The sequence below is a fragment of the Panicum hallii genome, chromosome 1 (genome assembly GCF_002211085.1).
Source record: "Panicum hallii strain FIL2 chromosome 1, PHallii_v3.1, whole genome shotgun sequence".
Lineage (NCBI taxonomy): Eukaryota > Viridiplantae > Streptophyta > Magnoliopsida > Poales > Poaceae > Panicum > Panicum hallii.
The window spans coordinates 47,254,864-47,277,905 of NC_038042.1; the positions used below are offsets into that span (position 1 = coordinate 47,254,864).

The 23,042-nt window shown below is 45.9% G+C and overlaps 4 protein-coding genes across 6 annotated transcripts; 1 reads left to right on the forward strand and 3 right to left on the reverse strand.

Moving 5' to 3' along the window:
• Positions 1–843: 843 nt before the first annotated feature.
• Positions 844–4,006, reverse strand: LOC112903825 (monooxygenase 1-like). Its single transcript, XM_025973022.1, has 5 exons — positions 3,855–4,006; positions 3,360–3,506; positions 3,097–3,153; positions 2,821–2,989; positions 844–1,770 (listed from the first exon to the last, which is right to left on the reverse strand). The coding sequence occupies exons 1-5, from the start codon at positions 3,929–3,931 to the stop codon at positions 1,030–1,032; spliced, it is 1,191 nt and encodes a 396-aa protein (XP_025828807.1). The 5' UTR covers positions 3,932–4,006; the 3' UTR covers positions 844–1,029.
• Positions 4,007–4,888: 882 nt separating this feature from the next.
• Positions 4,889–11,219, forward strand: LOC112899390 (zinc finger CCHC domain-containing protein 8 homolog). 3 transcript variants are annotated; one of them, XM_025967844.1, is made up of 9 exons: positions 4,889–5,032; positions 5,142–5,581; positions 5,797–5,872; positions 6,008–6,083; positions 6,433–6,516; positions 7,933–8,054; positions 8,891–9,134; positions 9,898–9,961; positions 10,282–11,219. In XM_025967844.1, exons 2-9 carry the CDS (start codon positions 5,188–5,190, stop codon positions 10,812–10,814), a joined length of 1,593 nt encoding a protein of 530 aa, XP_025823629.1. In that variant the 5' UTR covers positions 4,889–5,032; positions 5,142–5,187; the 3' UTR covers positions 10,815–11,219. The 3 variants fall into 3 exon arrangements, with proteins under 3 accessions (XP_025823629.1, XP_025823635.1, XP_025823642.1); XM_025967850.1 differs by having other exon boundaries at positions 8,894–9,134; XM_025967857.1 differs by having other exon boundaries at positions 5,800–5,872.
• A 1,557-nt stretch (positions 11,220–12,776) lies between these two features.
• Positions 12,777–15,541, reverse strand: LOC112873121 (CDT1-like protein a, chloroplastic). The gene is made up of 7 exons (XM_025936145.1): positions 15,159–15,541; positions 14,884–15,003; positions 14,559–14,793; positions 13,750–14,367; positions 13,450–13,651; positions 13,276–13,366; positions 12,777–13,129 (listed from the first exon to the last, which is right to left on the reverse strand). Exons 1-7 carry the CDS (start codon positions 15,539–15,541, stop codon positions 13,072–13,074), a joined length of 1,707 nt encoding a protein of 568 aa, XP_025791930.1. The 3' UTR covers positions 12,777–13,071.
• A 2,368-nt stretch (positions 15,542–17,909) lies between these two features.
• LOC112899447 (monooxygenase 1-like) lies at positions 17,910–20,081 on the reverse strand. Its single transcript, XM_025967931.1, has 6 exons — positions 19,826–20,081; positions 19,475–19,621; positions 19,339–19,395; positions 18,958–19,126; positions 18,622–18,853; positions 17,910–18,541 (listed from the first exon to the last, which is right to left on the reverse strand). Exons 1-6 carry the CDS (start codon positions 19,897–19,899, stop codon positions 18,009–18,011), a joined length of 1,212 nt encoding a protein of 403 aa, XP_025823716.1. The 5' UTR covers positions 19,900–20,081; the 3' UTR covers positions 17,910–18,008.
• Between the last annotated feature and the right edge of the window lie 2,961 nt (positions 20,082–23,042).

The window sequence follows — 23,042 nt, forward strand, 5'->3', positions numbered from 1 at the left end:
AATTAGTTTTATAATTAGACTTTATTTAATACTTCTAAATGACAAGATTCTCTTTGATGTGACCCCTCTAAACTTTAGAACCCAGGAAACGAACACACCCTTAGTTTTATTCAGATCAGTCTCAGGGCATAAGTTTATTGTACAGGTAACCGAGTAAGATGAGTGTCATGGTGATAAAACTCTTCTCTTATTCTATGAAACTCTCCCTCATCTCTTTTCTTATAATTACTCCGTCGTATCAGCAAATTTGCTGATGTGGCACGATATTTAATGTTTATGAAACTCCTACTAAAACCCCACTAACACTGCACTAATGCTACCATTCTAAGATGATGCAAAATCTTCCTTAGGATGCTTAGGTTGCATGGTAACGATCGAATGTAGTTCGTAGCTAAAATTCGTATCTACATGTCTTTTTAAATAAGCGTGAATTTGGTTGGTAACGGTTATATAAATGTATACTAACAAAATTAAAGCCACAGATGTGTTTAAAAACTGCAGCCATCAAACTGCCGGTCTGAACTTTCTATTGATAGCCAAGGTTTGTATAAAATTTGTAAGGTGAGTAACGCAGAGAGGGGATTGGAAAACTAGGTTATATTATAGTGTCGAGAGCCACAAAGTCAATTGAGGTCTTGATGTGGTGCGTACCGGATGCATGATCCAGATGCATGGAATTTTTTTCCGTCTAGAGAGCTAGGTCGTCGGCAACGGCTCGGAGTGTACGGTGCACGTGCACAAGTTTCCAATCAAAGACCATAGCTTCCGGCTCTACATCCGTAAAACTTGAATGTCAATGCCTACTGCTCTGCATCCCTTAAGTGAACATCAAACTTCTTGGGATAGTTTTAAATTTTTATTGTTTGTCTAATTAAAAAAATACTTTATTCGTTTCAAATTGTAGATCGTTTCGGCAAATATAGATATATAAATTTTTGCTAAGATACTATATATATATATATATATATAGATTTAGCGAAACGAATTTGGGACGGAGGGAGACACAGCCCACAACCAGAAACCCAGCTGCTAGAGGCGACCGCAATCATACTCGGTGTGCCCCAGCGAGTTGGTGCCCAGCAGAGTCACGATGGCGAAGCAGGCGAGCTTTGTGAGCAGCGACTTGGTTGCCAGCAGCGTCCCCATGGCGAAGGACTCGAGCGACAGCCTCACCACCCTCAGCCTCCTCTCCCTGACGTACGCCCCCATCGCGGCGCCGATCTCCTCCTCGCGCAGCTCGCGCCCGCCGGCGGCGGCCCGCGACAGCGACCGGGCGAGCACGAGGGCGTCCTCCAGCGCTGCCGAGCCCCCCTGGCCGATGTACGACCCCATGACGTGCATCGCGTCGCCGGCGACCGTCGCCGTGCCCCTCCGGAAGCTGCTGAACATGACCTGCCACGGCGGCCGGTACCAGATCCTGGTCAGGACGATCAGCGACTCGGGGTCCGGGTCCCGGACCATCTCGATGATCTCGTCGGAGCACTGGTCCTTGAGCTTCTCGAGCACGAACGCCTTCATGGCGCGCGCGTCCTTGGTGGAGTCCGCGCCGGGGTGCCAATAGGCCACGAAGAAGCTGACGAGGTTGTCGGTCATGGGCGAGCGCCCGACGAAGAGGCCTTTGCATCTCAGGCGCAGGAAATGGGGCCCGAATGGATGCCCATGCGGATATCTCGTGACCCCGCGAAGAAGCATGCGAGAGGTTGATCTCGGCGGGGACAGGCCCAAGTACTTGGCTACCACTGAGTTTGAGCCATCGCATCCGATCAGGGCCTGCGCAAAGGGAACACAAGTAGCAGAGATATTCAGAAGTTAGAGCAACAAAAAAAAGATGATTTTTTTACAGTCCTTTGGAGGCACCAAATCAGTGGCGTACGTAGAATTTTAATATAGGGTATACCGCACAAATGCTACAACAACTCAGTATAATTTATAGAATGATTCGATAAATAACTATAAATTTATATAACAATTCGATATATATACACATATAAAATAACTAAAGGTATGATAATATTGATCAACATCTTAAATAGTATTGGTGCATGTTTAAGAAAAGAGATGTAATTCATAATTTTACCAACTCGTATACTAAAATGAATGAAGACATGACTTTATTGAGCAGGAACAAACTAAATTTCAGTCACTTTTAAAATACCCTCACACGAGTAAGGAACACAATTCATGACAAGGTATTCGCAGTTCTCGATCTCACATGGAATATCATCGCATTTAATCTCACATGGAATATCATCGCATTTAAGTAGTACACTCATATCAATTATAATCTAATAATCTTGATTTACATGATATAAGATGATTAGATGTCTTTCCCGAAAAAGATGACTAGATATCTAATTATCTAGATCTACTCTTCTATGTACGTGGGAGAGTACAGAAAAGAACCGGTGGAGATTGGAGGAGAGTGCAGATGTGAATCATCTTGACGTGCTGGATAGAGGGGAACTTGGCTTGTAACGCAGGAGATGACAGAGAGGATCCAAGAGTAGAAAAAGCTCAGGGATGAGAAACTGCCGACGCAAATACTAACCGAGAAAAGAAAAATTATATGGACTCTCTGTACTACATGCCGTGGCCCACCCGGCATATGCCTTGGGTACGCCCCCAAATTTCAACTAATGCTTACTGGTGCTTTCCTCTCCTTTTTTTTTGAAGGTTCAGGGTGCTTTCTTGTTTTAGGAGATACCAAGATTTACATGGTACCTCCGTGTACCTGGACTGTAGAAAAAGCTCTAAAAAATAAACGAAGTTGAAACAACAGCACTGGATCCGTGGATCGATGCTGCTGGCTGGCTGCGTTACCTTGGCCCTGATGATACTGCCCTCCACTGTGGTAAGAACCGCGCCGTGGTTCTCAGGATTTGCTGGGTGTATCTCTGCAATGTGGCAGCCGAAGCGGATTGCTCCTGAAGGTATGTTCTTGGCCATTGTCTCGATCAGGTCCTTTCTTTTCAACCATCGGAGCTCCCCCCTGGCCAATGATGGAGAGGAGATCGCTCTGTTTTAGTGCCTTAATCTTTTCACAGAATTGCAAGGGCTCTGGATCTAGATATGAGATTGCTCTGTGACAGTTGGTACCTGACAGGTACCACGACTCTCTTGTCTCCTTGCTCTTGCGTCCACACATCGTGAAACCTGAAATGACAGACGCGAACTAAGCATTTCCTTGTACCGAAGTGTCACTTTCCAGGGCGAAAGTTTCCATCATACCAATTCCAAACATCAAAGTCGTCAGGATATATTTCCGAGGGAACTTGTCAGAATCAAAGACAACAGTCGAGAGAAGACTCTGATTGGGAGGTAACTAGTTCCCTGAACTGAACAAAACACTAGAAACTTACTCAGTAACTATGTCGGCAGTCTCCCGGAGCTCTGGAGCGATCCCAAGTTGCTCTAGGACACGCCATCCGTTGACATGGACGCCAATGGACCCGCCGGCCGTTCGTAAAGTCTCGGACTTCTCTAGCACGAGGCTAGGAATCCCTTTCCTGGATAGCAAATAAGCAGCGGGTTGTTTTGTTGTTCACTGCTACTTCAGAAATCAAAACTTCAACGCAAGTGGAGACTGGAGACTATGGCATGGGGGCCAGATTATGAAAGGAAAAAAAAAACATCTTGACAAGACATCAGCGGCCTGAATTTTTCACAGCTAGATTTACTCAAGATAAAACGTTTCCAGGCAGAGATCTGATGTGGCTGAAAACCACCAGGGTATTGTAAAACTAGTCGCAGAAACTGAAATATACTACTCTAAAGAGGGAAACAAAAGGGGAATGAGACAGAAACTGAGAAGCTGCTGCAGCGGTCGACGAAACTAAAGGGCCGATGGATGTTACCGGTGAAGAGCAAGAGCAGTGGCGAGGCCGCAGATGCCACCACCGACGATGACGATGCCATGGACCTCCTCCTCCATGTCTCCCCTCCTTGTCGCCGTTGGTGCCGGGGAATGATGCGCGCATCTTCATAGGCTGCTAATAAGGCTGCTGCATTTGACTTTGAAGTCTTAGTCACAGGCTGCTAAGGTGCTTGTTAAGTAATGTGCGTGTGTCCCTCGCCGGCAATGATAATAAAAATAATGGCAGGACAATAACAACTCAGATCAGCGTCAGAGGCAAATAAAAAAATGATATTAGCTGCCATCTTCTTTTTCATACACCGGTGGGAGGATTGGGCCTCCTCACAAAGAAATGAACAAGATTTCAGCGATTGGCAATACAATATTGGGATTTTAGGTGCAGATACTCGGCCCCTTATGGATGCCCATGAGGATATCTGAATCCTCGCAGAACCGCGCGAGGGATTGGATTGGGCGCTGACATTAGGAGGGCTAGCAATCCTAGGTTCTGAAATGAAAAACTTAATGTGGAAACTGATAATGTGTCGGGTTTTATTTCAAAAAAAAAATAATGCGTAGGGGTAGTAGTACTCTTTTACAAGTCACCTGTGAAGAGCAGGAGCAATGGCAAGGCCGGAGATGCCGCCGCCGACGACGATCACGATGCCATGAGTCTCCTCCTCCATGCCTCACTTGCCCACCTGTTAGTTTTTTACTGCTCATAAGTTGGTGATGGATTGGTGCTGCATTGGACGGCGAAGTCCCCAGTCGAATAATTTGAAAAGTTTAACCATGGCGTGTTGTGCATAGCTATAGAGTTTGGAGCCAATACATTAGCACATCTATGCCCGGCTCCATTGCTTTACGAAAGCTTTTATCAAACTTTAGCAAATTTTAATTTATTTTATTAAAGAACGAGCGCTCCTGCTGGGCCCTTTTTGCCTAAGAGAGAAAGGAGCCGTTGGATTCGGAATGGACGCTGGATAGCGAGCTGGAAGTCAAGACGTGACTTGATGAAGCAAAGTCAGTGAATCCGGCTCCGCGAAACCTTTCGTCGTCCGTTCCCCCGTTCTCTCCCTCTCGTGGCCTTTCTTTCCCGGCGGTGACGACTGGCGAGCGCCGCCGCCGCCCTACGCCAGGCCTTCGTCGGGCCCTTCGCCGGCGACGAGCACCCACCAGGTACGCCTAGCTCTTATTTTCCCTTCCTGTCTTCCTGATGTGCGAAACCGAGAACCCCAAACCCTAACATAAGCTATTTGGATTCGGATCTTTGGCGGTGTTTTTGTAGATTCGACCCGGAATGTGAATGCATAGTGTAATTGCCCCCCGAAAAGATGGCATCAGACGAGTTCATCAGCCTTGAGGCACCTTGCGAGGGTGAAGCGAAAGGTGAAGAAGGGGGAGACCTTCAGGTTGAAGCTCCTGATGTGAATGGGGCGGCGCCTCAGGCTTCTGAACTCCAACCAGAAGGGGAAGCTGGTACTGTGGGTACTAATCTCAAGCCGTCTGATGGGAACATAGATCTTGAAGAGGGGCAAGTGGAAGATATGGACCTCGAGGACGATGATGTGGTTGTAAAGGATGAGCTATTAGATGCTTCCGTTCAGCCTGAAGTCAGTGTTGCAGCTGTACAGACTGTAATTGGTTTTGAGGTCAAGCTGGACAAGGGTATTGGGGCCGAAAGTGCACCAATTTATGGGTCAAACAGCATCTCTGTTGAAGAAAGTCGTATCCTCTCAAATGGAATATATTTATATTTCTGCTAATATACTTCTGCCACTGCAAGGTGTCTATATTTCTGAAGATCCATTTGTTTCCATTGAATCCTGGGAACTGTACTCGCATAAGAAGTGCAGACTATTACTTGTTCACCTGGGACCCCAAACATGTATTGCGAATTGCCAATTTCTAGTTGTTGTTGATCCTTGATATGGCATTTTTAGCAGCTAGAGGAGTTAAAAGAGCTCGTGTGGAATCAAAGGAGCCTTCAGTTCAGGTCATCTACAGTGGCTTGACAAGGTTAGTTACAACATGCTTTCCATTCTCATAGGGATTGTAGAACATGGCATTTTGTTGTAGCCACTTCCATGCTCCAGAAAAGATTTCAAAACCATTTAGTTATTTCTGATGGTATTTTGTATTTTAATGTCTCAGGGAAAGCAAAAGAAAGCTTATGGAACTGATGCAACAGTGGTCTCAGTGGCAGGCCAGAAGGCAGCACAAAGTGAAGGTACCGTTCCACACAATTATGCATGTTTCTGATGTATGTGCATCATTCATTTATTTGTATGTCATTAGTCTTTGGTAGTGCGATAAGCGAGTGTTAGCTGTTTCCACTCTGGGGATATGGAAAAAAGTAACACGGCAGAATTCATTCCAGTTCTTATAATTTTGAAACTTTCATCTTCCCTCAATACTCAATAGTGAATACTGAAATTTGTTATTGCTTCGTAGTGATTCAGTATTATCCTTATAACCTATCAGCACAAGCAGATAATGTATCAAGAAAGAATTATCTGTAGAAATGATAGAATTGAAGTTTCCTTTTGTGATGTTTATTTTCCTTCTGGAAATAACAGGAAGCTGTGGAAGAGATCTTAGAAAGTGGTGAAGAGACTTATTATCCAGCATTACATGTTGGTTCCGAGAAATCTTGTGCTGTGGTATGTATTTCCTTATATTGCAGATTTTTTTCTAGGACTGGTTTCTCAACTCATTTTTATTACATTTAGACCCCTGCTAAATTCAATTTTTTGTCGAAATCGTCTCTACTTATATGAATTCCATAACATTTTTTTTATGAGCAATTCAAGCTTCCTTCACATTATTAAGTAGAAAAATCAATCCGCATCATAAAAGTAAAGGGCAATTTCCAGGAGCAATAGTATATGAATAGTTTAAATATTTTATTGGTGATGTATTTTGTGTTGCCTTTCTTTTTTGTTATGCTTTGATATTGAATGGATGTTCTTCGGGCATTGGCAGTACTTTCAACATACATCTTTAATCTTTCTTTAATTTTACTGTGGTGTCTTGTTAAAGTCAAAAAAGTATAGTGCAATTGGTTTATATTAAACATCTACTAATCTTAATTACTTGTAATCTAAGAAATTAAATGTAAATCGGTGGTCGAACTTTTGAAGACTGCGCGCAGTTTAGAATCTATTTTGTTTTTCTGTAATGATGAGCAATCCCAAATTCTATAAATTATTGTCTTTTTTTAAATAAAGAGTGAATTGTCAAAAATCTACAGCTATTTTGGCATGTGCTGCAGAAAATTACAACTTCCGGTGCCCATTGCAGAAACCTACGACTGTTTTATCACTTTGTTGCAAAGAAACTGCAACTTTCTCACCATGGACAACAGGTGGTCCCATAGTTTCAATGGTTCTGGTGAAAGAGTTGTAGTTTTCTGCATCAAATGTCAAAATAGTTATAGGTTTCTAACAATAGGATCCGGTTTGGTAGTTTCTTGCAACAGATGTCAAAATAGTAGGTTTTAAATTTACCTATTTAAATTTCTTGCTTCCATTGCTGAGGTATTCTGCTTCTTGCTATCACACTTGACTTAGCTGCCTGCTAGTGTGAGCATGTTTCTTATTGGCATCCTATAGTGCAATTCTAGTTGTGTTAATGTGTGACAAACCCCTTAATTGCGGTAGGGACTCCCATAATGCTTTTGGTCCTTGCTCTGTCTTTCCATTTATTTGGTGACATTGACCTCTTCCTTTAGATACACTTTAAGGACATGCTGGAAATAAAATCAATCTTATCCCTTTACAGAGCAACAAATATGCTACCAAGAGCGTTCCTATTCAACATAAGTAAATTGTGGAATCCAGTGTTAGTTCCCACTTGCGGCTATACATTTTTATTCTTTCCCTTAGAAGTATCTCATTTTAGTCCTACACATTGTAATGTGGGCATAGTTTATTGTCCTTCATTACTGTATTACTGATAATATGCATCTAACATTTGATGTAATATTATGATTTGTTCTTACTTTTTGAAGCATACTTTACTGAAATATAATAATTGACCCTGCTGTTTGCTTTCTCTTTTTCTCTTATCCTGACAAGTCATTTTGGGTGGATAACCAAGCAAGGGAGAGTGCTACCATGGATGATGATTCTGTTCCACTGTATGATCGGGAATTTACCTTGGGCTCAACTCCTCTGGGTGATTCATCAAACACTGAAAGGTAGAAGTTATTATTATTATTAACTGCTTCGTGTGTATCTGTGGGGTCCTTAGTCATGTTGCTAGCATTGCCTGATGTGTAAAGAAATCTTTGGAGCCTGTCATCTTCCTTACATTCTTTTAGTGTCACTATCTATGAATAATCACCATTTTTCTTGATCATTTTGGACCTGTCTGGTACACTTAATTTGTCAGGATTCTGGAAGTTCATGAAACTGTTCAACTTCCACAGGAATTTGGGAATTTACCACATTCCATTGGGGGCCTCAGTGATTGTTTTGTTTAGTTTTGTAGTGTCTCATTATTCTTCAACCATTTGTATGTATTAATAGTGTTGCATCTTAATCTATCTTCTTATGCTAATGTAGTGTCAAAATTTATCCCTCCAGTTATTTAGAGGAAAAATCTTTTGGTATTAATGAGTATGCACTAAAGAGTCAATTGGCTAATGGATAAACTCTACCCCTCGTGTGCTTATCTTGTTGTCGATCTGAGTGCTAATGGATACTTATTCTTTTTGTGTGGCATTTGATACTTGACATATCTCATTACTATATAAATTACAAAGTTATGCCTGAAATGATCCTTCAGTAGCTGATAATGTGGCATTATGTTATTCAGAAACTCTCCCATTGTCTGATTATAATTCTAAAAACTCATGTGCTTATCTTTGATCAAAGTTTAAGGTCTTCAGCTGTTTGATTATATTTGTGCTGGCATTCTGTTATTGTTTTTTCAAAATACAACTAACATTTAGTTTTTTATGATTGTTCTCGTTAATATTGTAATTGTATTTTTCACTGGACAAACAGTTGAGGTATCTTGTTTCTCTGACAGCAGGGCAGATAAGGATGATTCGCGCTGCTTCAATTGTGGTTCTTATAGCCATGCTCTGAAGGATTGCCCAAAGCCTCGGGACAATGTTGCAATTAGCAATGCGCGGAAGCAGCATAATTTGAAAAGAAACCAATCTAATGCTAACCGTGTACAAAATCGATATTACCAGAAAACGCCCGGCAAATTTGATGATCTTAAAGCTGGAGTACTGGGACCTGAAACTAGAGAGTGCTTGGGAATCGGGGTAATGACTATATCAATTGCAGTCAGAGCTTGAACCATCCTGATTTTATTGATAAAATGTTTATGTTTACCTTGTTTACCAACTTGATCAGTCTTGGGCTCAAAAAAAAAAACTTGATCAGTCCTCTTCTGATGTGTTTGCAGTGAAATAAAATGACATTATTGATCTGCACCTCCTGTTAACTTACTGAAATACTACACCACATACTTGCATTCATGAAGTGAAAAGCATTAGTTTATTACTCCGGTAATGTTTGTATTTATCTTAATCACGAAGCTGTGTATCGAAATAGCACTTTCGTCTATTCAGGTGTCGTGTTTATTGTGTGCATGAGATTCCTGTTGTTGTTCAAGGTTAAGTAATTTTGCCTTGAGTGCAATACCCTTGTCTCATTTATTATCAACCAATGACTAATAGATTTCCATGACCATACTTAAAAAAAGATTCACATCATGTTTACTCAACTAAATGCATTAGACCTGCTGGCACAAAATTTCAATATGCTTACCTGTAGTCACTTTTCTACTAGCAAATGAAGCCAGAAGCCTCAACAAAGTATTAATAACACTGCAGGATTAGACTTTATTATTGTACTTGATGTTCGGATAGCCCTCCGAGCAGACATGTTAATTTTACTATGGGAGTACTAGTTCTGTGCGTCTTTTTAAAATATTTTTGGGGATTGAATGACCTTACTCTGCGAACATTTTTATTGAATTCCAGAATGCTAGGATCACTTTCTGAGTATAATGATGTTTTACAGGAAAACGATCCCCCTCCTTGGCTGCATAGAATGCGTGAATTAGGTTACCCTCCAGGCTACCTAGGTAAGCTGAGAACTTCAGTATACATTTGAATATTTGTGTGCAAAGTATGCAAACATTTGTTTCTTATATGCATAGTTTCCTCGGTTAGTTCTTCAAACCATATTCTTGGCTAGGCCCATTTGACTTCGATCTACATGCATCTTTTATCTTGCACTAGCACTCCCAACTTTGCTTCATTCCTATATAGAAGTCGGACAGCGAACATTACCATCTGGATGGCATGTGAACTTTTGTGTATATTTGTTTACATTAGGCATTACTTAGGTTTCATAACAGATATTTTTATCAGGATCTCGCTGCTCACTGATTGTGATTTTTAGATGTGGTTGATGATGAAGACAAACCTTCTGGTATCACCATATTTGGAGACAGCGAGGTGAAACTAGAGTATGAGGAGGGAGAGCTTCCAGAGCAAGGAGAAGCATCCCCACCTCGGAAAAGGATGACAGTGGAATTCCCTGGAATAAATGCCCCCATCCCAGAGAATGGTGACCCCTGGCTGTGGGGCAGCACCCCGCCCCAGTCCTCTGCCCGCCACCACTCATCGGATTCGAGGGATTACCGCGATAGAGGACCTCCTGGTGCCGATCATTATTCATCGAGATACCATTCCCACGACTATGGGCAGTTGAGCCCGAGCTTGGGGAGGTCACACTCAGACAGGGGTTGGAGAAGCCCACCTCGTTACGACAATCTGCCGGCAGAGGACGGTGCATGGACCCCACATTCGTACCCTAGTAGGCAGTACTCGGGCCACTACAGCTCGAGCTCGGAGATGTCGTCGCGGCATTACAGGGACAGAGACAGAGATAGAGACAGGCATGACAGCAGGCACTACCACCACCGCAGATGAGTCAAGTATGCAGCTGATTTGTGCGATATCCTTTTGCCGAAGAATCCTATACCCGAGGACTTGGATCTGATATAGCAGCAGTTCTGTTACAGTTTCTGAAGTTTCAAATTTTCTTTAATTCCATATATTTGCAGCACTGCTCCCAAATGCATAGTTGGCAGTTGCCTTCTCTCATCTGGCCTGTGACTGAGGTCTGTTCCCGTGTTGTATGACTGCCTTTCTCTTATCTGTAACTCTGCTCATTTTTGACAGTTAAGGCATATATTGTAGAATGCAAATCTTAGGGCCTGTTTGGATGAAAGGTTCTAGAAGTAAAACACCGGTAAACTAGACTCCCTGAACATTTCCTGCCCGTGAGGTCAAAAGTCTTGATGAATGGTCATCACACAAATTATAGCTGGTTTATCCTAGTATCATTGTACAAAAATGCGAGGAATAGGCTCAGGTTTCCGTTGACGGTCGCGGAGCTTGCAACTTGCAAGGGCGATGCTCCGCTGGAGCGCTCGTCAGTTGTCACAAACATTCTGCCTCTTGAGAGCTCTGGTCTGAAATTTCTTTAATTCCAACTCCAAGTTGATGCTCTAATCTGCTTGCTGCATCTTCAATCCTGGCAGCTTTGAGATCTTGAATTGAATGATCTAGGAATCAAATCTGGCAGTTCACTTTGGACAGCAGTGGTTTCGATACCGGTGCTTCCTCACAGAGTGTTTACCCAAATGTTATTTTTCGAGTCAGAAAATCTAGTTGCATTGTTCTGCATGGAATATTACAACCGGCTAGTTACAGTTGTTAAAAAGAATCACAAAGCAATAGGGCCTTAATCTTGTTATGGGCAAAAGGAAAGTTGTATTCATGCATGTCTACTAAAAGCGTAGCAAGATTCTAGCTCCACTGCCCGGTTAAGAGAGAAGGGATGATTACAAACCCCTCTAAGAAATCACCTTAAGCTTGATTCCCCTATAAAAAAATTATTTTTTTGGAAAAAGTCCAGCTTACACCCTCGAGCTATCACAAAATTTTAATTTTCAACCTTCAACTACAAAACCGGATAACGGAGGCCACCCAATTGTCGAAATCGGACAAATTTGACCCTCTAAGCGGTTTTAAAGGTGGTTTTTTATTTTATAAAAATTAAAAATATTCAAGTTTAAACTAAAAAATTTATAAGCAATTCATTTTAAATAAAAAATAAAACATGTGCCAGCATTTTTCTAAAAATGTAACATATCTATTAGCATTGTACTTCAAAGTTATTCGGATCCAATTTTTTTATATTTCTAGTATTGTTTGCTTGTAGTTATGCCTATTATTTTTTTAATAAATAAGACTTAAATAGAGCAACAATAGATAGGTTGCATTTTAAGAAAAATTTGGTACTAATTTTATATTTTTCTAATTTAAAATAAATTAGCTTTGACTTTTTAGATCTAATAAGAATTTTTAATTTTTTAAGAAAATACAAAACCACCTTTGAAACTACTCAAAGGGTTTGAAAATTGGATCTTTGTGGTAGTTCGAGGGTGAAAACGGACTTTTCCTTTTTTTATTATTTGAGCTTGGTTTTTCACCCTTACATAGCTGTGCTGGATGATAGCAACTTTGAGTTTGGTCCGGGGTGTTTTTTGTATGCGATGTGCTTCTATAAACTTTTACTTTTTCTGACTCTTAACTTCATCCACAATATTCTTGCTCTGAAAAATATTTAAACTATCCCTATCCCTAATCAATTTTTGGAGTGACTGAATTAACAACCCACAGCGAGTAGGTGATTCTCTGCCCTCGCCATGGACAGGATACTGGATCAACATAATCCCTCTTTCAGCTTGCAATCAAGAAATGCAACAGAACCAAATCTCAGCTTTTTGCTCAGAATTCTGGCAGTAAAGTCAGTCTCCATGACAATAATATGAAAACTTGTAGTTTTGTAGTACAAACATGCACCAACACTTTTTTGGGAGCGAATTTACATGTACCCAAACCTTGTAAAGCAGTATTCATAGAGTGTTACATTTTGACTTGAGAGATATTCCAGACAATGGAATTTACACATGAAAAAAAGGAATGGTCACAATCAGTTGTTAGACTGGTTTTGCTATACATGTCATCCATTACATATAGTCAAGTATCTATCAGATCACAGACACCAATGGCGCATGCACAGCATCTCAGGTAACACATGGCTGAGTGAATTCTCTGATTGGCTGGTGACATATGTACATGTTACCAAACAAGGTGATTCGCATTTAGTATATCCTTCCTACTCAGCAGCATACAGTCTTTGGCGAATATCCGCTTGGCTCAAAGTTGCATCGACGCTGAAAATCAGTAATACAGGGAATTAAGATTAGCCAAGAATGATATTAATATTATATCTGCCATTGCAGACAAGGGAAAAGGTATACTACTAAGATTGAAATATCAAACGAGTGTCACAGTTGTCAAAATAAGGATGAGTGTTTACCAGCATAGAACATCTCCACTCCGTGCAGTCTTCTCAGAGATCCACTCTGGAACAAGCTCTTTCAACAATGTCAGCTGTTCTTCGATTTCACCTGCAGATGTAACCATTCAATGTCAAAATCCACATTGCAGGCATCAGTTAAGCAACAAGGAGAGAGATTATAAATTCACATACTTCTGTCCACAATCTTTGGACTGCTTGCAACTATCTTATGAATCAGCTCCTGCTTTGTCATTACAGACCGCTGTCTTGACTGGTAGATAAGGAATACAACATCAAAGACACTTGGCAGGGAAGCAATCAACTTCTGCCTTTTAACCTTATCAGAAAAACCAGTTTCCTTCTCCTCCATAGCCCTCAGTTCCTTCTGCTTTACCTGAAATGAACAAATATAGCATTATTATATCATTCTTTGTTCACAATCGAGCAAATTAGCAACTGAGCTAATTGATGCTGTCATTGCCAAGGACTTACCGACTGAAGGAGGGATTGCGGAAGAAAACTGAGTAATTCATCATCACTATCAACAGCAGAAATAGTGTTTTGGTCCTCTCCATCCATACTATCAACCTTTGTTGGAGTGGTAAACAACTTAGCACGAGCTGATCTCTTTGACATTTTTAGAGGTGGTGTGCCGTAACCTGCATCAGAGATTGGTCTCTTTGGTGTCTTAAGGTCTGGTGTGGACGCCATTAATCTCACTGGTGTAGAGGCATATTTAGCAGGTGTGCCCTCTGAAACTCCAGAAATGGATACAACAACCTTGCCATCCTCCTCTGGCTGAGCTTCTTTAGAAGCAGAAACATAGCTACTGGATAGGGAATTCCTGCTCAATGGTGATAGAACAGTAGACTCAACCTTCACCAATTGACTGGTGGCGCTAGCTGTTGCAGAACTGATTGGAGACCTCTGCGAAAACCTTCTCTTGAATGACTGTGACATGTGTGACATCATAGTAGCCTGTTGTCCATTGACATCAGAAGCCTCGATTGGGGATGCCGGTTCAGGAACAACTCTTGGGGCAGCCTGGGGCATGCTCAATCTTGTTCGATTAAATGGATGTGGCAATTCATGCTCTGGAATGTCATCTCCCTGAAATTAATAACAGATGAACCATGATTCTAGCCTTCCTCCGAGTATTAAGTATATGACTACTTGATTACCATCATCATTTCAGGTCCAATCTAACACTATTTATAAAGCGACTGGTCTATTTTGATTTGAATTTTTTTTTTGCTTTTGATAAGCAGCAATCAACTGTGAAATATATAAGATCTCCATACCTCAGGATGGTCCCTGAAGAAATCCACTAGCCTCTGCCTGAAGATCCTTCTCAATGCTGAGTACGCAGTTTCCCCCTTTTGCTTCTTGACGCTCTCAACCGCACCAACCACGAGGTTCACCTGAAGATCTGGCTTCATACAACATGTTGTGTCATCGCGCAAAAGGATCTTATTGATGACAATTGCCTCGGGCATTACGTACTTGAGCTGCGCAAGATGGCTGTAGGTAAATCTCCTGCAGACAGCATTACGAAAATAAGAAATTGAATTGTCATAATCCATTGCAGCAGTAGTTCAATGACTATTGGTGAGACGAGATTTTTACCGTTCAGACAGATGCTGGATGCTAGCGCAGATATTGGGGAAAGACGCCTTGGATCCCTTCATACGGAGCAGCCGAGTGGAGCTCTCCAGGCAGTTGAAGAACTCACAAAGCATCTCATAACTGATCACAGCAGGACACAAATAACACAAAAATGAGATTAATATCACCACAAGCGAAATTTCACTAGGAATTCTAGAGCTATCTTAGGTTTCGATTGTGGGAGTATAGAAGGATAAAAACTGGATCCGAAATACATAAATATTACAGATCTGTACCTTCCCGGCAGCTTGACTTCGGCCTTGCGCTTGACGGGGCTCTGGCTGGCCCCGGCGCCAACACCGAGCTCCCGCTCGAGGGACTCGAGCTCGTCCGCCTCCTCGGCCGCTGCCGGCGTTCCCTTCTCCGGCCTCCGCAGCCCGAGCGCAGCCCGGCGCACCTCCTTCACGGAGAACGCCACGCTGCGGCTGCGTGCCCTCGGCATCTCCTCGGGCTTCTCCGGCGTCCAGATCTGCTCGGCCGCCGCCGCCACCGTGACCCTCGGCGCCAGCTTCTCCGGCGTCAGGATCTGGTCGGCCGGAGCGGCCTTCCACGGCTTCTGCGGCGTGGCGCCGGCAGCCGCCGATGTCTTGGCCTTCTTGGACGGAGTGCCGGCGTCCATCTCCATCTCGGGGAGGGGAGGATTGCGGCGGCGGGTGGGAGGGTTTGGATGGGGTTGGGATTACCTGCGGTGAAACGGGGTACGGGGCGAGATGCATATATGGTCACGCGGGTTACCGGGTGATGGCGCCAAGACTTGGCGGGAACGGGAGATGGCGCGAAGGCATGTGCGAGGGCCACGTGGGGGCGGCACGCGGGGACGTTCGCGCCAAGATGGGGGCGTCCGTTCGCGCCACTTTCCCCCCGCAGCAGCAAAAAGCGCGCGCACACAAGGTGAACACGGAGCACGCTAGCCCAAGCCCAAGTTGGTCCAAAAGACTTCCAGGCCTGAAGCCCATGATTGACCAGGGAATACGGAAAGAGCAGGCCCGCGTAGGGTTCTCGGTATTTGCAGTTTGTTGTAAAAAGGACGGTTTGGCTGGCAGCATACTTTTTAGCTTGGGATGTGGATCTTTAAGCGAAATGATGTCGATCTTTGAGGAAAAAAGGAGAGAAAACATCCGTGGGCTAGTTTCTGGACATCCATCACGAATCCTGATTTTTTTTTCTGTCAAGAAAAATCCTGATTTTTCTCTTTATTATTTTAAAATATTTTAGGACAATATAAAGGCTAGAAGGTTGATTAATCTTCGACCACCCGAAAATCGCGGTGCGAGATCCAGCGTTTGAGCTCTAATCGATCCGCCCAACACTCTACCAGGATATGACCAACTAGATTTTAAGGGCATCTATGTCCGTTCCGTATTTAAAAAAATTATGAGAGTGAAGGAAATTGAACTCAAGATCTCATTATTGGAACGGTAATGCTAGAGATAGGACGTCCGACCCGTCGGACGTCCTAACCACCATCCAAACTGGCTCTCGATGCAAAATCTTTCTATATCTCTCTCCCTCTCTTTTCTCTTCCGTGCAGGCTGGAGCGCCAGGAGGAGTTGCTTCGGCCGCCACTCCCCCACGCGGCGCGGGTGAGCCACGCCAGCCGCCGCTCCCCTGCGGCTTCCCCCGCGCCGGCTGCCGGAGGAGCTCCGGGCAGCAGGCGAGGTGCACGCGGTGGGGCCGGGTCTTCGCTCCCCCGCGCCTTCCCCGGCCCCAGTTGCCGCTCGCCTCCTAGGGGCGAGCCGCATAGGCCACCAGAGAAGCTCTGGGCGGCAGCCATGGGGGGCAGCTCTAGGAGATTGCAGAGAAGGAGCGAAGTCTGTGGCAGGGGAAGCACTAGGTGGTGATGTTGCAATAGTATATCATGATGTTTTGAAATTGTGGCCTAGTATAGGCCCATACATGGCTGGTGATTGGGTGGCCCAATTCCATATAGGAAGCCAAGGTGGTGTAGTAGAAGTGGCATATGGGACTTTAGTCCCACATTGCTTACTTAAGTGGACATATACTAACATATATATGGGGCTTTGTGAGTCTCTACACATGTAAAACAAAGGGATGAAGGATGCTATGCTATGAACACACACAAGCCACACGCGCGCGCGTTACGCGTTATTATCGCGTGACTTGCGACTTGCGACGATGCGCGATCGCGTCGTGTCGTGTTCTCCCAACAGTTTAGTTTTGCCTTTTGCCGTATAGAGGTCCCAAGGGGCGGTTCCTAGGATTTAGGTAGATCGAACCTGAGAGCCAGCGAACCCCCCCTCTATATATGGAAGACGTCCTATATACGGGAGGTGACCGGTGACTCGCATCTGACTCTCTCTCTTTCTCTGCGCCGCCGCGTTCAGCCCTGCCGTCCCTTCGTCCGCTGTACAGCGGATTGAGGGAGAGCGGTGTCTCCGAACCGGTGCCGGCGAATCAGGTTTCTAGAAAGTGCGCTCGCACGTCCGCTCGAGTCCTTCCTCTTCATCGATGGTTTCTTCGTTGCATCCGCGTGGGATCCACTGTAAGTTAATCCAGTGTTCCCTGCAATTCTTTTATGATGATCTCGTGGCTAGATCTGGTGTCTGTTTATGTCACATGTATAGTTTTACATGAATTCATTCTGATCTGTGTAGTACTAGAGCTATTCATGTTAATCGCTAGTAAATGTATATTCTTTTGTATGCTGCTATGGTTGTACAAATTAATCTTAAATCCTGTTAATTTTCTAACGGATGTTGCAGCAGAGATTTTGGGATGTTGCAATGGGTATCTAATGGTGTTGCAATAGATATCTTTGGATGTTTAGGAAATATTGCATGAAACATGCGCGTTCGATGTTGCGGCGGGATTTTTTTTGTCAGAATACGATGCTTATATTGAACTATTTTTTTCGTATTTTTTAATATTGCAATCTTTTTCTATGTTTATGTTTTGTTTTGATATTGCAACGGAGCCCGATCCATCGGACGTCCAAGCGCCCGTTATTGGAATCCACTACTCGCATCTTTCGAAATCAAACATATGTAAATCCAATTATCCACATGACAGCTCAGCTGACTAGGCGCCACGATCCACAAGGAAGCGCTAGCTAGAGCCTAGCTAGCCTAGAGGCGACCGCAGTCAAAGTTGGCATGCCTGAGCGACTTGCTGCCTAAGAGAACCAGCACGGCCACGCAGGCGAGCTTCACGGCCGGCGACGGCGAGCGCACCAGCAAGACCCCCATGATGTACGACTCTAGAGACAGCAACACCAGCCGCAGCCTCCTCTCCCTGATGTACGCCCCGATCGCCCCGCCGACCGCAGCCTCCCCGTCTTCCCCTTCCCCCGCGCCGCCAGCGGCCCGCGCCAGCGTCCGGGCGAGCACGACGGCGTCCTCCAGCCCCGCCGAGCCGCCCTGGCCGATGAACGGGCCCATGGCGTGCATCGCGTCGCCGGCGACCGTCACGGCGCCCTTCTGGAAGCCGCCGAGCGCGACCTCCCAGGGCGGCCGGTACCAGAACTTGGTCACCAGGTTGAGGGACTCCGGGTCCGACCCCCGGACCACCTCCGTGATCTCGGCCGGGCACCGGTGTTCCTCCAGTTCCTTCAGCACCAGATCCCTCACGTCCCTCAAGTCCGCGCCGGCGAGCCCTGCATCTGCACGTCAGGTGATCAGGTCAAAGGTCGGTTGCTGAATTCCAGATCGAGCGTGGCTGCTTGCTGTTCAGTGCTCGTACCTGGGGAAGGTGTGGGCATGGTGACGAAGAAATGGACCAGGTTGTCAGTGATCGTCAGCCGCCCGATGAAGAAATCCCCGACCCTCAGGCGGAGGAACTCGTTCTTGAAGGGGTGCCCGTGCGGGTAGCTCGTGAACCCGCGCAGCACCAGGCGAGGGATCGTCCTCACCGGCGGCAGTCCGAGGTACCTGGCCACCACCGAGTTCGTGCCGCCGTCGCACCCGATCAGGACCTGCATTGTATTTTTGACGAGAGTTTTTTCAGACGGAGAGTGAAAACTAGTCGCCTGAAGATGGCAGCTCGATGCGTGTGGTTGCAGGTTTGCTGCCGTGTTACCTTGGCCTTGATGGTAGCGCCGTCGGCCATTGTAAGGACGGCGGCGCCATGGCCGCCGGGATCCTCGTGGACGGCGGCGATGCGGCAGCCGAATCGGATAGCCCCGGCAGGGAGGTCCTTGGCCAGCGCCTCGATCAGGTCCTTTCTGTTCAAGCACCGGAGCTCCGTCCTGGCCGAACCAACAAGATTATTGAGTGGTTATTATGGTATGTTGTTTGTCTGGGTCAGTTTACTCTCTTACGACTCTTTAGTTTTGTCCTAAGTTAGATTTTAATTGCGACCAAATTTATTTAAAAATTATAGAAACATATACAACAATTAATTAATTTCATTGAATCTTTGCCTAAACCATATTTTAAAACAGAAGAATTGCATGCTAACCTGACTGGATACCGATCCCGGGTACTCTTGTCTCCCTGCAGCCACACGTCATGATACCTGAAATGATTTTCCACCTGCGTGTTATACATACTAGTAGGTGACTTAGTTAAAATTAGTGGTAAGGCTAGGAACATACGAGGTGATGAGACCGGCGGTCTTCCGGAGCTCTCCGGCAACGCCAAGCTGCTCGAGAGCTCGCCACCCGTTGGCCTGAACACCGATGCCCGCGCCCTCTGCTCGCAAGACCTCGGACTTCTCCAGCACAAGGCTAGCGATCCCTTTCCTGGATGCGGTGCAAGTCAGCAGCAGGTTAATGACAGAAGACTTTTCCATTGCGCCATCATCCGGCCCTCCAGAAACAAAAGTCTTTTCCAATGCAAATTATTGCATGGTCTTACTTCTTACATGCTCCAAGAGATCATAGACAAACAATGCTACGCTAGCCGCAGTAAGATGGAAAACTAACAAAACGAGCAAGCGAGCTCACCGGTGGAGAGCGAGAGCGGTGGCGAGGCCGCAGATGCCGCCGCCGACGATGACGATGCCATGCGCCTCCGTCATGTTTCCTTCTTTCTTTGTTTGCTCTCCTTGTGTAGTTGTGTGGGCATGCGCCCTGGACTTATAGGAGGAGGAACGTAATGTGCTCTACAACTACAACCGCCCCGAGCCCACGTGCGTCATCGTAGTGATTGAACCGAAGTTGATCAGGCCGGCAGCATCGCCGCCACGGGGGCACACGCGCCCCCTCTCCAACGGCGGTGGTCGGGTGCCGTCGGCCCTCGGCCGCCGGTGGCTGATTCATCCCGGACTCCACGCGACCACACAGGTGGCGGTAGGCTCGGCACGGACGGGACGGCAGCAGTGACGCCAGCATCGGGTTCCTCCTCGCAGACCTCCACAGCGGCGAGTTCGTCGGGCCACGCGTCCAATCCTGGTCCGCTAGCTAGCCAGCGGAGGCAGGCCGTGCGGAAGAAGTAAGCGACCGGAAATCAAAGGCGACCGACTGGTCAAGCGATGGGGGCGACGACCACCGCGCGGCCACGCCGGCCGAAGCGGCCGAGGATGGCGGGAGGATTCGACCACCTGCTCGGGTTGGTACATCGTCGAGCTCCCCAACCGCCCAAGTTCGAATCCGGAAAGTTTGATTATTCCAGAAGCCGCTCATCTTAAGTGAATCGTCAACGGCGCTGCTACGGTGCGGGATTTTTCCTTTGGACAATCTGCTGTTGCGACGTGGAGAATCAGAGACCGCAACGCGAAATATTTTTTTACCTTTTGCGACGTCCACAAATTTATGTTGCAAAGAGTAGCTCATTAACGTCTTGATCTCATACGATTACGAGAAGAAAAAAATTCCCACCACATCAAATGAAGATGTCTAACGCATATCCGAATTCTCTAAGAACTATAACCTTGCAAATTAGTTATTGAAACATGCAAGAATGCCTCATGCAACATTAGAAAAGGACTAACGCAAAATAAAGTGGACACTTGCATCACTAGCGACATGGCATTGCAGTAATATCTCCAAATATCTACTGCAACGGTATGGAGCTAGAGCTCAGGCCAGCAACGTTGGCTTCTTCAACTCCCACGCCATGTGAAACCTCCGCGCCAAGTTTTTAGCGAACGTGCCTAAGCATATATTTCATTAAGAGGAAAAGAATTTTGCAACGCAATATCGAGATAATCCCCGAAGTGCAGAGTTACAACGATACCACGTAGACAGAGGCAACTCAAGCTACCAACATAGGAGAAAGCGACCATCTCAGCTGTAAACACATCCAAGAAAAAGGTAAACACCACCTCCACCACACAATGGCTAGCCTAAACTAGCCCTAAGCCAGTAGCAACTACCCTGCCAGAAGAAAAGTGAAATGCCGAAACACCAAGAATGGCACCAAGGGCATCAGCAGCGCACGGATAGAACTTCAAGACGATGCCACCCAGAAAGACATGACGCAAAGCGCCATCTCCGTCTACCTGACAAACAGACCAGGTTTTCACCCGAAGAATGGAATCAAAGTCGAAAAATGCCTCCAGCGAGGACAACGGCACCAGAAGGTGTCGCCATTGTTAGCACCAACTGAAGTCGTGCAAGGCTTTCGCCATGGACCCAAAGACCCCTCTCCATGCTGGACAATGCCGTCGGATCTACAGATCTAACAAGCTGAAGCAGAGCAGGGTAGTAGCAAAGCAACGATAGGGGAACCCATCCCACGACCAGCAATAACAACATCGACCATGGCGGAGGCGGTAGGCCCCCGACAGCACCAGAGAGGAGGCTGGAGGCTGCAAGCCCGGTGCAGGACAGGAAGCCGCAACCACCAGGGACGGTGAAGCCGCAACCACCAGGGACGGTGACAAACCAGACACAGCGATCCCGCACCCAGGGCGGGTGCCTCGGCGGCCGGCAACCGGGCAAGAGTACCCAAGAGGCCAGAAGCGGGGGCCGGCGGCGACTGATTGAAGGGGTGCACCCGAAACCGATACACACCGGCAAGGGCGGCCCCCGGCGGCTAAGCCCCCCAACCAAAGAAGCGGTGCCTCCATGAGAAGATCCGGGCGTGGGGACCACAGATCTGGCGAAGAGACGCGCGGATGCGGCCTTTGATGACCAGCAGCGACCAAGACGGAGCCGAGAAAGACGACCTAAGTTTAGAGCTGAGAGTAAAAGGGAAGGGGAGAGGAGGAAGCAAGCTGGGCCGACTTCGACTTAGCCACAGGCCACCGCTGCTGCCTGGCCAGCCGGCCGGCCGGCGGCAGCGGCCTGGGGCTAGAAGGGGCGCTGGTGAGCGGAATCGCCCCCGAGTCACTAGGGAAGGCGGGGGGGGGGGGGGGGGGGGAGTTCTCTCCACCAGCTTTGCTCTTCAAGCAAGTGATTACCTCCTCCTCGTCATGTACCTCAGGGAGGCCACCGTCGTGCACGTAAGCCCTCGTGTTGCATGTCAGAGTCGATTATTCTTGTGTTTGCGGTTTGCAAAAAGTCATTATGCGATTGAGATTTGTGTAGGTTTTGCTTAGCTCTCTATTTATCCTCTCTACGAGCAGCGTTGACGACCATGGGGAACAACGCACAGGGGTCATGGTTGTGATGATTGTGGTGGATAAACAAAGACTTTGTTAAATTTGATTGGAATAGTCTTTTTTGATAGGTTTATCTTTCCCACTGAATTTGCTTCACATAATATAAATTTTGGTGTCAACATAGGTATAAGCAGGGGCGGATCTAAAGGGGGGCTAGGAGGGCTCAAGCCCCACCTCTCCAAGATCAATGGATACCCCGTAAGGCTCCCTCCATTTTTGGGAAGAAAGAATAAAGAAGAAGGGGAGGAAGAAGAAGAGAAGGAAGATAGCCCCTCTTCACTTCCTGGCTAGATTCGCCACTGGGTATAAGATGTTCTCGAGCATTTATTATATTTTAGAAAAGAAGGTTTGCCACGTCTATATCTTAAGCGTGCCGTGATTTCTTAGGTACGTGTTTGGTTCATGTTGTAACAATGGAGAATGGACGATGCTATCTATTAGGTGCCTAAACACAAGTTTGATTTTAGGCGATGAATCTGCACCCTTAGATCGCGATTGGACGTTTCTTTTGCGTCTTCATCCTCCCTCTCGGGTCCCTCCTCATCATTTCCATTGAAGCAAAGAGAAAATGTGCTTATTATTAATAACTTTGTGAAAGCTACAGTGTAAAGAGAAAA

Excerpts from the sequence above, each read along its gene's own strand:
- LOC112903825 (XM_025973022.1), bottom strand. The coding sequence starts at position 3,931 with ATGGAGGAGGAGGTCCATGGCATCGTCATCGTCGGTGGTGGCATCTGC. Across the intron at positions 3,507-3,854 it reads ACTGCTCTTGCTCTTCACCG|GAAAGGGATTCCTAGCCTCG; the intron begins GTAACATCCATC and ends TTTGCTATCCAG. Across the intron at positions 1,771-2,820 it reads GCAGTATCATCAGGGCCAAG|GCCCTGATCGGATGCGATGG; the intron begins GTAACGCAGCCA and ends CCCTTTGCGCAG.
- LOC112899390 (XM_025967844.1), top strand. The coding sequence starts at position 5,188 with ATGGCATCAGACGAGTTCATCAGCCTTGAGGCACCTTGCGAGGGTGAA. Across the intron at positions 5,873-6,007 it reads ATCTACAGTGGCTTGACAAG|GGAAAGCAAAAGAAAGCTTA; the intron begins GTTAGTTACAAC and ends TTAATGTCTCAG. Across the intron at positions 8,055-8,890 it reads GATTCATCAAACACTGAAAG|CAGGGCAGATAAGGATGATT; the intron begins GTAGAAGTTATT and ends TTTCTCTGACAG.
- LOC112873121 (XM_025936145.1), bottom strand. The coding sequence starts at position 15,541 with ATGGACGCCGGCACTCCGTCCAAGAAGGCCAAGACATCGGCGGCTGCC. Across the intron at positions 14,794-14,883 it reads ATCCAGCATCTGTCTGAACG|GAGATTTACCTACAGCCATC; the intron begins GTAAAAATCTCG and ends TGCTGTCTGCAG. Across the intron at positions 13,130-13,275 it reads AGTGGAGATGTTCTATGCTG|CGTCGATGCAACTTTGAGCC; the intron begins GTAAACACTCAT and ends ACTGATTTTCAG.
- LOC112899447 (XM_025967931.1), bottom strand. The coding sequence starts at position 19,899 with ATGACGGAGGCGCATGGCATCGTCATCGTCGGCGGCGGCATCTGCGGC. Across the intron at positions 18,854-18,957 it reads GCGCTACCATCAAGGCCAAG|GTCCTGATCGGGTGCGACGG; the intron begins GTAACACGGCAG and ends AATACAATGCAG. Across the intron at positions 18,542-18,621 it reads CATGCCCACACCTTCCCCAG|ATGCAGGGCTCGCCGGCGCG; the intron begins GTACGAGCACTG and ends CCTGACGTGCAG.